This window comes from Galeopterus variegatus, unplaced genomic scaffold (assembly GCF_000696425.1).
Source record: "Galeopterus variegatus unplaced genomic scaffold, G_variegatus-3.0.2 Scaffold8200, whole genome shotgun sequence".
NCBI classification, from domain to species: domain Eukaryota; kingdom Metazoa; phylum Chordata; class Mammalia; order Dermoptera; family Cynocephalidae; genus Galeopterus; species Galeopterus variegatus.
In genome coordinates, this window is record NW_007734311.1 from 36168 (window position 1) to 51017 (window position 14850).

At 36.4% G+C, this 14850-nt stretch overlaps 1 protein-coding gene across 1 annotated transcript; it reads left to right on the top strand.

Annotated features, from left to right (window-relative positions):
- Positions 1-11728: 11728 nt before the first annotated feature.
- Positions 11729-12238, top strand: LOC103608247 (olfactory receptor 1102-like; the record flags this gene model as incomplete). Its single annotated transcript, XM_008592702.1, has 1 exon — positions 11729-12238. A coding segment is annotated over one exon (510 nt), but the record flags the coding sequence as incomplete, so codon positions are not given.
- Between the last annotated feature and the right edge of the window lie 2612 nt (positions 12239-14850).

Here is a 14850-nt window from a genome sequence, read left to right on the forward strand (position 1 = left end):
TAAAGGACAGATACAAAGGAGAGATAAAGACTTGCAGACAAAGAAAAGCTTAGGGAGTTCATCTTCTCCAGACCTGTCTTAATAAGAAATGCTAAAGGAAGTTCTTCAAAGTGAAAGAAGTGTACGCTAATGAGTAATACAGAAACATCCAAAAGTGTAAAACTCACTAGTAAAAGTATGTACACATGTCAAATTAGGTTATTGTAATAATGTGATGGTGTTGTGTAATCACTTATGTACGCATTTGCTTCACACCTAGAGGGCTTCATCCCAATTGTTAACGTTATTGCCGTTGCTGGTGTTTGCTTCTTAAGGGCACTCTGAAAACAATCTCCTCAAAACCTTCACTTCAAGTATTAAGCATTCTCTCTCTCATGTCCAAAATGTCCCTGCCCTGTACTAATTGTTTTATTCCCTGACACATTCTTTTCTCTCATGTTAGGTCTCGGTCATAGAAGAACGTTTCGTAGGTCTTTGGCTCTATTATACTTCTTATTCACCACTCTATGACAAGAATTTATTCCTAGAAATGTATATTGCTATTATTATCATTAAAAATTACAATTTATTACATTATTATGAGATAGGAGGTGCTCAGTCCCCCTGGTCCGGGTTTCAGGCCTCTCCACTGGAACTTAAACTGCTCCACTAGGACTTAAAGCTCTATCCCTGAGTCCTGAGCTATGGTGGCCTGCAGCCCCCATTTTTGGCACCAGCATGTGGAAACTGAGACCACAGGGTGGCAGACTTGTGTGATTTCACTTGCCAAGTACACTCAGTAAAAAGGAGTTTATCCCTTGAATGATGTAGATGGTTAAAAATCTTGATTTTCATTTGACTTTTACACAGGGCTCTTCAACTAAAAAACTTATGGGACAAAAGTCCTTAGCTAGGAGGCAATAACGTACAGCTAGTGGGCAAAAGCCCAGCTAATCAATTCTAATCAAGTATACGTTGATTCTCAGTTGATTTTTAGTAAAGAGTGTTGTATGGGACAAAAGTCCTTGGTTAGGAGACATCGGCCTACACCTAGCAGGCAAAACCCATCTAATCAATTCTAGCCACTGTTTAGCAATGGGATTTTGTAGTTTGATTATTTAACATATTGATCATTGTTAAAAGATGTTGAAAGGATCGCTGTAGGGAAAAATGTGAAAAATGATTGCAAAGGGCAGGCTGTTTGTTGGTGGAAACTTTAAAGACAATCATACTTAGATTTAATCATAAGAATGTAACTCTTGTTTAAATCATTTAAGAAGAAGTTATATTTTATATTAGATAATGATCACAGTTTGATCAACTTAGCTTTTCACATATTGTACTTTGGAATGTCACATTGTTACTTTAAATGACACTACTAGTTTCTTTTGTTTATCTATACTTAGCCATAGATAACTTTTGCCATGTCGTCCATGTTTTGTGTACTTTTGAAATGATTGAATCAACTGATTTTTCTTGTGAAACTTCTTGTCTTTACAATAAATACAGAAGCTAATTTTCTTTTTTTTTTTTTTTTTTTTTGTCCTTTTTGAGACCGGCTGCACCGCACTCAGCCAGTGAGCTCTGTGAGCGCACTGGTCATCCCTATATAGGATCGGAACCCGCGGCGGGAGCACTGCTATGCTCCCAGTGCCACACTCTCCCGAGTGCACCACTGGCTCGGCCCCAGAAGCTAATTTTCAATCAGTGCTGTCCTCAGTCTCTCCTTCTAACAGAGGAGTTGCTGAGATGCAGTCCCTTTGGGCTTCTCATTGGATTCATGTTGCTTTGAGTAGTCTTTTTTGCATCTGCCTTACACAGCGAGAAGTGTAACAGAATGACATTCCAATAGAGGCACTAGAGAGCACCTAATATATTTGAATATATTTAGCACATGTTGAATTTGATGAATGATCATGATCTAAGAGAGACTAATTGAGCATACATAAGACTAGGTTACAACTGGAAATCACCTCCTTAGTTGAATATTCATTAGTATGAATATGTGTTATAAAAGTGGAATCCCAGTAGAAGGCAGGGTTGCTGTCCACTTCTCCTGGGGCCAACTTGCATTTCACTGATAAGGTATATATGCTTTACTTTTGTGTAAAACTTACTTCTAATGGGCAGCTGCTCACTCCCTTGAGAGCCAGCCAACACTTTGTATTAGCTCTAAGTGTGTATTTCTTACTTTTGTATTAAACTTGGTGTTGGCCCTGCTCAGTCTCTGGAGCTAAGCCACACTTCCTATGTGAAATCTGTATTTCTTATTTGTTATATTAAACCTGTTCTCACTTTCTATTGTGACTCTGCTCTTGAATTCTTTCCTGTGGCAGAGTCAAGAATCTGGTGAGAGACAGGACTGAGTGGGTTGTGGCTGACTACCAAGATTCCCCAGACCTTCCTCTCCAGTACAATTACATTTTTATCACCTCTAAGAGTTTTTTTGTAGGTGATTTGGGCTGTTCGATATATAGGATCATGTCATCTGCAAACAGGGACAGTTTGACTTCATCTTTTCCAATCTGGATGCCATGTATTTCCTTCTCTCCTCTGATTGCTCTGACTGGTACTTCCAACACTATGTTGAACACGAGTGATGAGAGTGGGCATCCTTGTCTGGTTCCTGTCCTTAAAAGAAAAGCTTTCAGATTTTCCCCATTCAGGATGATATTGGCGGTGGGTTTATCATCTGTATGGCTTTAATTATGTTGAGATACTTTCCATCTATTCCGAACTGGTAGAGAGTCTTTGTCATGAATGAGTGCTGAATTTTATCAAATGCTGTTTCAGCATCCATAGAGGTGATCATATGGTCCTTGTGTTTGATTTTATTGATATGGTGTATCACATTTATTGTTTTGCATATGTTGAACCAACCTTGCATTCCTGGGATGAATCCCACTTGATCATGGTGTATAAGTTTGCATATATGTTGCTGAATTCTGTTAACTAGTATTTTATTGATGATTTTTGCATTTATATTTATCAAGGATATTGGCCTATAGTTTTCTTTGTTAGTTGTACCTTTACCTGGTTTTGGTATCAGTGTGAGGTTTGCATCAAAGAAAGAGTTTTGGAGAATTGCCTCTGTTTCAATCTTTTGGAATAGTTTGCAGAGAATTGGTGTCAATTCCTCTTTGAATGTTTTGTTGAATTCTGCTGTGAATCCTTCTGGTCCTGGGCTTTTCTTTGATAACAGCTTCAATCACTTTATTGTTATTGGTCTGTTCAGATTTTCTACATTGTCTTGCCTCAGTTTTGGTAGTTTGTATGTGCCCAGAAATTTATCCATTTCCTCCAGATTTTCAATTTTTTGGCATATAGTTGTTTATAGTAGTCTCTAATGATTCCTTGTATTTCGGAGGTATCAGTTGTAATATCACCTTTTTCATTTCTAATTTTTGTTATTTGGGTCTTCTCTCTTTTTTTTTTTAGTTACCTGTGCTAATGGTTTGTCAATTTTATTTATCTTTTTAGAAAGCCAACTTTTTGATTCATTTATCTTTTGTATCATTTTTTGGGGTTTCAATTTCATTAATTTCTGCTCTGGTCTTAATGATTTCTTTCCATCTGCTAACTTTGGGCTTGGATTGTTCTTGTTTTTCTAGTTCTTTAAGGTGAAGTATTAGGTTGTTCACTTGACATCTTTCCATTCTTCTGAAGTAAGCATTTAATGCCATAAATTTCCCCCTTTGTACTGCTTTTGCATTATCCCACAGGTTTTGTTATGATGTACCATTGTTTTCATTAGTTTCAATAAATTTTTTGATTTCCTGTTTGATTTCTCCTTGGACACATATGTCATTAAGTAGGATACTGTTTAATTTCCATGTGTTTGTATAGTTTCCAGAACTTCCTTTGCTATTGATTTCTAATTTTAACCCATTGTGGTCTGAAAAAATACATGGGATAATTACATTTTTTTTTAAAATTTGCTGAGACTTTATTTGTGACCTAACCTGTGTTCTATCCTGGAGAATGATCCATGTGCCGTTGAGAAGAACGTATATTCTGTGGTTGTTGGATATCTTCCAAGTGCAATTGGTCTTGAGTCGTTGTTTAGATCTTGTGTTTCTATGCTGATTCTTTTCCTAGATGATCTGTCCATTATTGACAGTGGGGTGTTCAGGTCCCCTGCTATTAAAGTATTAGTGTCTACCTCCTTTTTTAGACCTAAATAGAGTTTGCTTTATAAATCTGGCCACTCTAACATTGGGTGCATATATATTTATGACTGTTATGTCTCCCTGATGGATGAATCCTGTTATCATTATGTACTGGCCCTCATTATCTCTTTTTATGGTTTTTAGTTTAAAGTCTATATTATCAGATATAAGAATAGCTACTCCAGCTCATTTTCCATTTCTGTTTGCATGGTAAATCTTTTTCCATCCTTTCACTCTTAGTATATTTGAGTCTTTATAGGCGAGATGGATCTCTTGAAGGCAGAATGTAGTTGGGTCCTCCCTTTTAATCCAGTCAGTCAGTCTGTGTCTTTGGATTGTGGAATTTAATCCTTTTACATTAAGAGTTGTTAATGAAAAGTGATGATTTACTCCTCGCATTTTACTGATTTTTGTCTGAATGTCTGAAGTCTCTTTTGTTCCTTTCTTTCTGATTTACTGTCTTCCATATTTGATGGTTCCTTGTGTTGTACATAAACTACTTTTAATTTCTCTTCTTTGTTGGAATTTTTATTTTACTAGTGGGTTTTGATTTTTCTTGGGTTTTTATGGCAGTCGTAGTTATTTTTCAGGTACCAAACCCAGTAATCTCTTGAGAATTTCTTGTAAGGGTGGTCATGTGGTAATGTATTCCCACAGTTTTTGTTTGTCTGGGAAATATACTATTTGCCCTTCATTTGAGGATAGACTTGTGGTATAGAGTATTCTTGGCTGGCAATCTCTGTCTTTTATTATTTAGAATATATCATCCCATTCCTTTCTGCCTTTTAGGGTTTGTGATGAAAAGTTTGATGTTAGTCTGATTGGGACTCCCTTATAGGTGACTTGACGCTTCTCTCTTGCAACTTTTAAGATTCTCTGTCTTTCAGTTTTGCCAATTTGACTATAACATGTCTTGGAGAAGACCTTTTTGGGTTTAATACAGTTGGGGATCTTTGAGCTTCCTGAATCTGAAGATCTCTGTCTTTTCCTATACCTGGGATGTTTTCTGCCACTATTTTGTTGGTTATGTTCTCAATGCAATCTCCTTTTTTCCTCCCCTTCTGGAATACCCATGACTCAAATATGTGACTGCTTAAGGTTGTCTGATCACTGTCTTAGATTTTCTTCAATGCTTTTAATTCTTTTTTTTCCCCTTTTTTTTTTTCTTGTCTGCCTGTGTTATTTCAAACAGCCAGTGTTCAAGGTCAGAAGTTCTTTCTTCTGCTTCTGCAAGTCTGCTGGTTAAACTCTGTTGAGTTTTTTATTTTGTTGAATGAATTCTTCAGGTTGGCAAGCTCTGCTACATTCTTTTTCAGGACATTGATTTCCTTGTACAATTCTTCTTTCAGATCCTGTATACTTTTCCTCATTTCATCGTGTTGTCTAGCTTAGTTTTCTCATATCTCATTTAGTTTCCTTAAAATTACCAGTCAAAATTCCTTGTCAGACTTTTCAAGGGCTTCTTGTTCTATAGCATCTAGAGCTCGAGAAATATTATCCTTTGGTCATGTACTTTCTTGGTTTTACATATTTCTGGTATCTTTCCTTCCATGTTCAGTCATTGTGGCAAGGGAGTTCACGGTACACTGGTTCAACACTATTGCCTGGCTAGGATGCTGCTGTGGCTGCCAATTTGGCACAGCTGCCTCAGTGTCTGCTTGGTCACCCACTGGCACCTCAGGTGCATGGTTACCTCAGGTCCTGGGACTCCCTGGCAGGACACCTCTCTGATTATCACACACTTGGCCAGGCAGGGAATGATATCCAGTAGCATCGAGGCCTAACTGCTGGGTCACGCACTGGCAATGTGGTGCGTGTGGTATCCATAGATCTCGGGCCTCTCTGGTGCGGCAACTCTCTGGTTGGAGTGCTCTCGGCCAGGCAGGGGATGGAGTCCAGTGGCAGTGAGGCCTACTTGCTTGGGTGCATACTGGCCCCATGGGGTGCGTGGTCTCCGTGGATCTCAGTTCTCTCCAGTGGGGCACCTCTCTGGTCGGCACACACTCAAGTGAGCTATTGTTGGAGTCCAACAGCCTAATATTTATTTTTAAATTGGCCTGTAATGATTGCACACACTTATGGGGTTCATAGTAATATTTTGATACATGTATAAACCGTTTGATGATCAAATCAGGCTAATTAGCTTATCCATTACTTAAAATATTTATATCTTTGTGATGATAACATTATAACTCCTCCCTTCTAGCCATTTAAAAATACACATACAAAAATTATTAATTATAGACTGAGCACTAATATAGAATACTAAAATTTATTGTTCTTATCTAGCTGTAATTCTGTATCCCTTAACCAACCTTTTTCTATTCTCCCTCCCCTGCACCCTTCCCAGCCTGTAGTGATCACAATTCTACTCTCTACTTCAATAAGCTCACTTTTTTTTAGCTCCCACATATGAATAAGAAAATGTTATATTTATATTTCAGTGTCTTAATTTTTATACTTAAAGCATTGTCTTCTAGGCTTATCCATGTTGCTGCAGATGATAGGATTTTATTTTTTTGTCTGAGTAGTATTCCATTGGGTATATATACCACCTTTTCTTTATCGAATCATCTGTTGATGAACACATAAGTCAATTCCATTTCTTACCTATTATGAAGAGTGCTGCAAATAAACATGGGTTACAGGTATCTCCCAGTTACACTGGTTTCCTTTCCTTTGGCTAAGTACCCACTTCTTGGGATTGCAGTATCATATAGCAATTCTATTTTCAGTTTTTTTTTTTTTTTGTCTTTTTCCGTGTCCGGCAACGGATCGCAACCCTCAGTGTCGCCCCCGCACCAGACCGGGACCGGCAACGGGATCACAACCCTCGGTGTTGCTCCCGCGCCTCGCTCAGCCAGTGAGCGGGAACCGGTCTGTATGTGGGATCCGAACCCTCGGTGGGAGTGCCGCCGCGCTTCCCAAGTGGTGCACTATCCAGTGCGCCACCGGGCCGGCCCTATTTTCAGTTTTTTGAGGAACTTTCATAATGGCTGTACTAATTTTCATTTCCTCCAACACTGTATAAGAGTTAGCTTTTTCTCCACATCTTCTTCAGCATTTTTTATTTTTCATATTTTTGAAAGTAGCCATTCTAAGTGGGGTGAGATGATATCTCATTGTGGTTTTTGATTTGCATTTCCTCGATTATTAGTGATGCTGAGATCTTTTAATGTGACTATTGGCCATTTGTATGTCTTCTTATGAGAAATGTCTAATAAAGTAATTGTCCTATTTTTTAAATCAGATTATTTGTTTTTTGTACTGTTTCCTTGTATATTCTGGATACTAATGCCTTGTTGCATGAATAGTTTGCAAATATTCTCTTGGATTCTGCAGATTGTATCTTCACTCTGTTCCTTGTTTCCAACTGATTTTTGATAAAGCTGCCATGGACAAACGTTGGAAAAAGGGCAGCTTTTCAATTAATGGTGCTAGAAAAATTGGTTATACATATGCAGAAGAATGAAACTAGACTATTCACCACACACAAAATCAACTCAAAATAGATTAAAGACTTAAAGGTAATACCTGAAACTATAATAGTACTGGAAAAAAACAAACAAACAAACATAAAAACAAAGAGCAATTAATTCAAGATATTGGTGTGGGCAAAAATTTTATAGAGAAGACTTCTAAAACACAGGTAACAAAAGCAAAATGGAATAATTGGACCAGATCAAACTAAAAAGCTTCTGCACAAAAAAGAGGTTCTTTTGTCTCACACACACACACACACACAAATCCACTTACATTGTCACTTCCCTGTTACTCATTTCATGTGTGGTTGTGATTTTGTTTTGTTTTGTTTTGTTTATTTATTATAAAATATTTTGCGGAAGATTATGGATTTGTTAATGAGAGTTTTCATTATTTTTTTTCTGCTATTCTTGTCTGTTTCCTTCAATTTTGATTTTAGTATTCTTTTTTGTTTGTTCTCTTTTTTATGAGTAAGGTATTTTTTTTATTTTTAATTTTTTAAAGAATAATTATAAGGGGCCGGCCCGGTGGCGCACTGCTACAGTGCACTGCTTGGGAGCGTGGTGGCGCTCCCACCGAGGGTTCGGATCCCACATGCAGACCGGCCGCTCACTGGCTGAGCAAGGTGCGGGAGTAACACCGAGGGTTGCGATCCCATTGCCGGTCCCGGTCCTGTATGGGTGCAACACTGAGGGTTGCAATCCGTTGCCGGTCACGAAAAAAAAAGACAAAAAAAAAAAAAATTATGTTTGGCCTGCTTTGTCTACCAATGTTAATTTTTTCTTTTATGGTCCTAAGTATGGGTGTATGTATATGTATGTGTGTGTGTTCATGTCTGTGTTTATTGTGGTGTGCATGTCATTTCATCCAAGTAAACTATAGATTAGTATTCAAGATTCACATAATTCCATGACTCATAAAGTCTTACAAAGCTTTCAAAATTTTATGTCTCTTCCTCCACATGCCTATGGTAATTTATGTAGTTTTATTTTACGTTGAGTAATAATCTTCCAATAAACTCAAAATTTGTACTTTATTCACTTCCAACACAGTAGCTTTTAATTTGAAAGAGTAAAAGTGTAATGTATTTGAATGACTGTAAGCCATCTGCTAGATTATTTTTCAAGAGGTGTATGCAATGTTATACTATTATAGTTTACCATATTTCATGACTTGGTGCAATATTTAAAGTCTTACTAGACCCCAGAGGAGTTAATTTCTAACCTAGTGTCAGAGTTATGATATGAATTCATTTCTCATATGATAAGATTTCTTATCCAGTGTTAAAACATATATTTGGTTTTACTAAGGTATCATTTTTAACTAGATGCCAAAGAACTGTATTCAGTCAATAATTATTTACATGCAGTGCATTATTTCAGAACCATTTAATATTTCATTATTCAGTAAATTATTGAATAAATGTTGCTATTTTGAAACAGAAGATAGTTGGGGCATTTCTCTTGAGCTCCTCCTGTAAGTTTCATCAACAGTTGAACAGCTAAGATTTGCAAACCACAACATAAATGTCCATCAGCAGAGAATTGCCTAGAGAAAATGTGAGGTATATACATAATGGAATACTATTCACCTATTACAAAGAAGGCAATCCTGCCTTTTGTCACAATATGGATAGAAATGGAGGACAGCAATGTGTAAAATAGACTGTGTGATCTCACTCATATGTAGTATCTAAAAAAAAAAAAAAAGATCGAATATAGAGCAAATATGGAGATAGAGATAAAAATGGTGGTTACCAGGGCTGGTAGATGGGAGAGGAAATGGGGAGGTTTAGGTCAAAGGATACAAAGTAGCAAATATGTAAGATGAATAAGTAATATCTAATATACATGAATATGAAGGCTACAGGTAAAAAAATTGAATTGTATTAGGGACTTTTGTTAAATAAGTACACTTCAGCTGTTCTTGTCACAAGGAAGTATGTGAGATGATAGATATGTAAAAAAAAGTTGAGTAAGCCGATATAAACAATATAAATAAAAAAATTTTTATAAGGTAACTAAACTTTCATTTGCTGTTCCACAGGTAAGAGAACATTTCAGATCATTTGCAGGATATTTTTGGACCTATAACATAATATTTCAAGATCCAATATGTTATGAAATACCTACTGCTAAGCCCTTAGTTGGCACTTATTGCATGGGTAAATAGAATGCAATTATTCAAATCTGATTTATGCAGAATCCTGCCTAAGAATTGAAAACCAACACTTGTATAGAACAACAACAAAAACAAAGGACAATAGATTTGTTTGTACTACACTTGATCTTAGCCAAAAGGCCGAGAAGTGGAGTAGAATAGAGAACTCAGAAATCACTCCTCAGGCTTATAGCCATCTGATATTAGACAAAGGCAACAAACATCTACATTGGGGAAAGGACTGTCTTTTCAACAAGTGGTGCTGGGAAAACTGGATATCCATATACAACTCAGAAATCACTCCTCAGGCTTATAGCCATCTGATATTAGACAAAGGCAACAAACATCTACATTGGGGAAAGGACTGTCTTTTCAACAAGTGGTGCTGGGAAAACTGGATATCCATATACAGAAGAATGAAACTAGATATGCATCTCTCACCATACACTAAAATCATCTCAAAATGGATTAAAGACCTAAGTATAAGACCCAAAACCATAAAGTTACAAAGGGAAAATGGTGAAACACTTCAACAGTTAGGTCAGCATACAGGATTTATAAACATAAGCCCAAAAGCACAATCAGGAAAAGAAAATAAACAAATGGGATTATATCAAGCTAAAAAGTTTCTGCACAGCAAAAGAAACAAACAACGGGGTGAAAAAACAACTGACAGAGTGGGAGAAAATTTTTGCTAACTATGCATTTTACAAAGGACTAATATCCAGAATATACATAGAACTCAAACAATTATACAGAAAAAAAAAATGACCTAATTAAAAAATGGACAAAGGAGTTGAAAGGATATCTTTCAAAGGAAGACATACAAATGGCCAACAGATATATGAAAAAATGCTCAATGTCACTAGTCATCAGGGAAATGCAAATTAAAACCACACTGAGATACCAGTTCACTCCAGTTAGACTGGCTGAAACCCAAAAGATGGTAAATAACAAATGCTGGCAAGGGTGTGGAGAGAAGGGAACATTACTGCACTTTTGGTGGGACTATAAATTAGTAAACCACTTTGGAAAACAATATGGAGGTTTCTCAAACAACTGCGGATAGATCTCCATATGATCCAGCAATCCCTCTTCTGGGTATATATCCAGAGGTATGGAGATAATCATGTTGAAGAGATACCTGAACTTCCATGTTTATTGCAGCTCTGTTTACAATAGCGAAGATATGGTACCAACCTAAATGTCCAGCAGGAGATGATTGGATAAGGAAACTGGTATATATACACTATGGAATACTTCTCTGCCATAAAAAAATAATGAAATACTACCATGTGCAAAAACATGGATGAACCCGGAGAAACTTATGTTGAGCCAAACAAGCAAAGCAAAGAGGGATAAATACCACATGTGCTCACTCATATGTGGGAGATAAGAAAGAAAGGAAGGAAGGAAAGGAAGACCACAGTAGTGCCATGATCCAACAGAGGGAGGGAACATTCCTAGGGCTACAAATAGGATTGAAGGGGAGAGGGGTATGGGGAGGGAGTTTGGGGGAAAATTGGGAGGGGACAAAGGGAACAAAAGTAATTTCTGGTAATGTGTATGCACCCGTGTGAATCTGGTCCTCACATGATGGGCAGGAGGGGTGACAATTAGCTTTGGATCTCAAGAATATTCCTAATAAATATAAAAATATATATAAAATAAAAACAAAATAAAATAAAAAGACAGAAAAAAGAAAGAAAATGTGGAAGTTAAGAAAAAAGAGACTAGAAAATCAGAGCGGGATTCCTCTTAAAAAATAAATAAATAAATAAGTCTGTGGTCCTGAAATGTCTGATTGATGATTGTTTATCTTATGCATGAGAAAAAGCTAAGTGGTAAACCACCTAATGTTTAAGAATTGTATAAATTGTAGACCTTATCAGGGATATAATAAACTACCCTCATCACTAGGATATTAAAAAAAAAAAAAATCTTCGATTACTTTAAACTACGTGCCACTCATCATTGCTTCCTATGTCGGTGGCATTTTACATGCTACTGTACACACAGTGGCCACATTCAGCCTATCCTTCTGTGGATCCAATGAAATTAGACATTTCTTTTGTGATATCCCTCTTCTGCTCACTATTTCTTCTGACATTCACACAAACCAGCTTCTACTCTTCTACTTTGTTGGCTCCATTGAGGTAACCACTATCCTGATTGTCCTCATCTCCTATGGTTTCATTCTGTTGGCCATTCTGAAGATGCACTCTGCTGAAAGGAAACGGAAAGTGTTCTCTACATGTGGTTCTTACCTAACTGGAGTGATAATTCATCATGGGACAATCCTCTTTATTTTTGTGAGACACAGTTCAAAGTATACTTTGGAGCATGACATGATAGTGTCAATATTTTACACTGTTGTGATTCTCATGCTGAACCCCATCATCCACAGTTGGAGAAACAAAAATGTAAAAGAGGCAATGAAAAGATGATTCGAGAGAAATTGGTTTATAAATAAGGTGCATTTTCAGCATTGATTAATGATGAAAAGGATTTGGGATGTAAGTTTATATCTCTATGTTTAGAAACTAGTGAAGAAAATGTCTTGGTTATAGTTAATAGTGATTGCATATTGTAGAATATTGCCAGTTAAAGCATTGATCAGCCCTGTAATGCAGCATCTTTAAAATTAAGATAAATCGTATCACCTGTATGTCAATTACAATGTTCAAAGGGATCCATATTCTTTGATGTGAGTAGATTGTTGTTCATCATTGTGTAATTTGATTTTCACTTTCAGTGACTAAAGCTATATCTTCAGGCTCGTGTTGATTGTTATACCCTCACTTTGCTTATAGTAAGTCTTCAGCACTCATTTGAATTTACTTCCTCATTCTGGAATCCCTGCAAAGTACCTCCCAAATGTTACTTTCTTTTTGATCTATATGCCCTCACACACTGAGATCCATCCATGCTTCTGGGCATGTTTTTGCTATAGTTGGCTCAGTTTTATATAGTTTTATCTCATTATTAAGGTCTTACTATGCTACTTCCCAATCATAGAAATGAATTGCATCTCTTCTGAACATACTAAAAATAGACTGATTCTAGATAATAATATTTACTGAGAGTGTACTTCAGTTCAGTTCTAAGAGGAAAGTTTATTGCAACAAATGTGGTATATCTTGGAGAATGTACCATAAGCTGATAAGAAGAAGGTATATTCTTTAGCGTTGGGTGAAATGTCCTGTAAATATTTGCCAAGTTCAGTTGGTCTACGGTGTAGGTTAAATCCTGTGTCTCTTTGTTGACTTGTTACCTGGAATATCTGTCCCATATGGAGAGGGGTGTGTTCAGATCATCCACTATTAATGTATTAGGTCTTATTTCTTTCTTTAGGTCTAAGAGTGTTTGCTTTATATATATATATATATGGGTGGTCCAGTGCTGGGTGCATATATATTTATGATTATCATGTCTTCTTGTTGAATAGATCCTGTTATCATTATATAGTGGCCTTCTTTGTCTCTTTTTATGATTTTTGGTTTAAAGTCTATTTTATCTGATATAAGAATAACTACTCCTATTCATTTTTGGTTTCCATTTGCATGGTACATCTTTTTCCATTCCTTCACTATTAGTCTACATGTGTCTTTACAGGTGAGGTGAGTCTCTAGAAGACAGCATATAGTTGGGTCCATCTTTTTAATCCAGTCAATCAGGCTGTGTCTTTTGAGCAGGGAGTTTAATCCATTTATATTTATGTTTTTTTATGTTTTCTAGCTGGATACATCCCTTTATCTAATGACCTTTTTTTGTCTTTTTTTAAATTTTTGGTTTAAAGTCTATTTTGTCCGATATAAGAATAGCTACTCCTGCTTGATTTTGCTTTCCATTTGAATGTCATATCTTTTTTCCATACCTCTGCTTTTAGTCTATGTGTGTCTGTACAGGTGAGGTGGATCTCTTGACAGCATATACTTGAGTCTAGTTTTTAAATCCAATCAGTCAGTGTGTGTCTTTTAAATGGGGAGGTTAGTCCATTCACATTTAGGGTAGATATTGACAAGTGTTTCTTAATCTCTGTCATTTAATTGCTTTTTGATTAGGTGACTTAAATATCTTTTGATCATTATTTCCTCTTTTATTTCTCTTCTTCAATGTTAGTTGGGAGCTTAAGATGGAATGATTTAGCTTCTTTCACTTTCTTGGTGGCATTTTTGTTTTAAATATGGGTTTTGCTCTTTCTTGTGTATTTGTGATAGTGCTCAAAATTATTCCGATTCCAGATGAATGAATCCCTTGAGAATCTCTTGCAGGGCTTGTCGTGTGGTGCTGAACTCCCACAACTTTTGTTTGCCTGGGAAATAAACTATTTCTCCCTAATTTCTGAAGGAGAGACTTGCTGGGTAAAGAATTCTTGGCTGAATTTTTTTTCTTTTAGTATTTTGAATATATCATTCCACTTTCTTCTTGCCTGTAGTGTTTCAGTTAAGAAGTCTGCTGTTAGTCTGATGGTGGTTCCCCCTATAAGTGACCTGATGCTTTTCTCTTGCTGCTTGTAGAATTCTCTCTGTCTATGAGCTTTGTAAATTTAACTATAATAATTCTTGGAGAGGATCTTTTTGGGTTGAATCTGTTTGGGGACCTTTGAGCTTCCTGGATTTGAAGGTCTGTATCCCACCCTACACCTGGGAAGTTTTCTGTCACTATTTTCTTGAGTAGGTTTTCAATACCTTTTCCTTTCTCCTCCCATTCAGTTATACCCACAATTTGGATGTTAGAGCACTTGATTTCGTCTGCTATCTCTCTTAGATTTTCCTCATTATTTTTAATTCTTTTTTCCTTTTTTTTTTTTTTTTTTTGTCTACCTGAGTTATTTCACAAAGACCATCTTCAAGCTCTGAAATTCTTCTGGTTGCTCCACACTGCTGCTCAAGCTCTCAGTTGTGTTTTTTTTTTTGTTTGTTTGTTTGTTTGTTTGTTTGTTTTATTTCATTGAGTGACTACTTCATTTCTAGAAGTTCTACTACACTCTTTTGTTAAGTTATTAATGTCTTTGTAGATTTCTTCGTTCATAATCTGGATATTTTTTTCTTGTTTA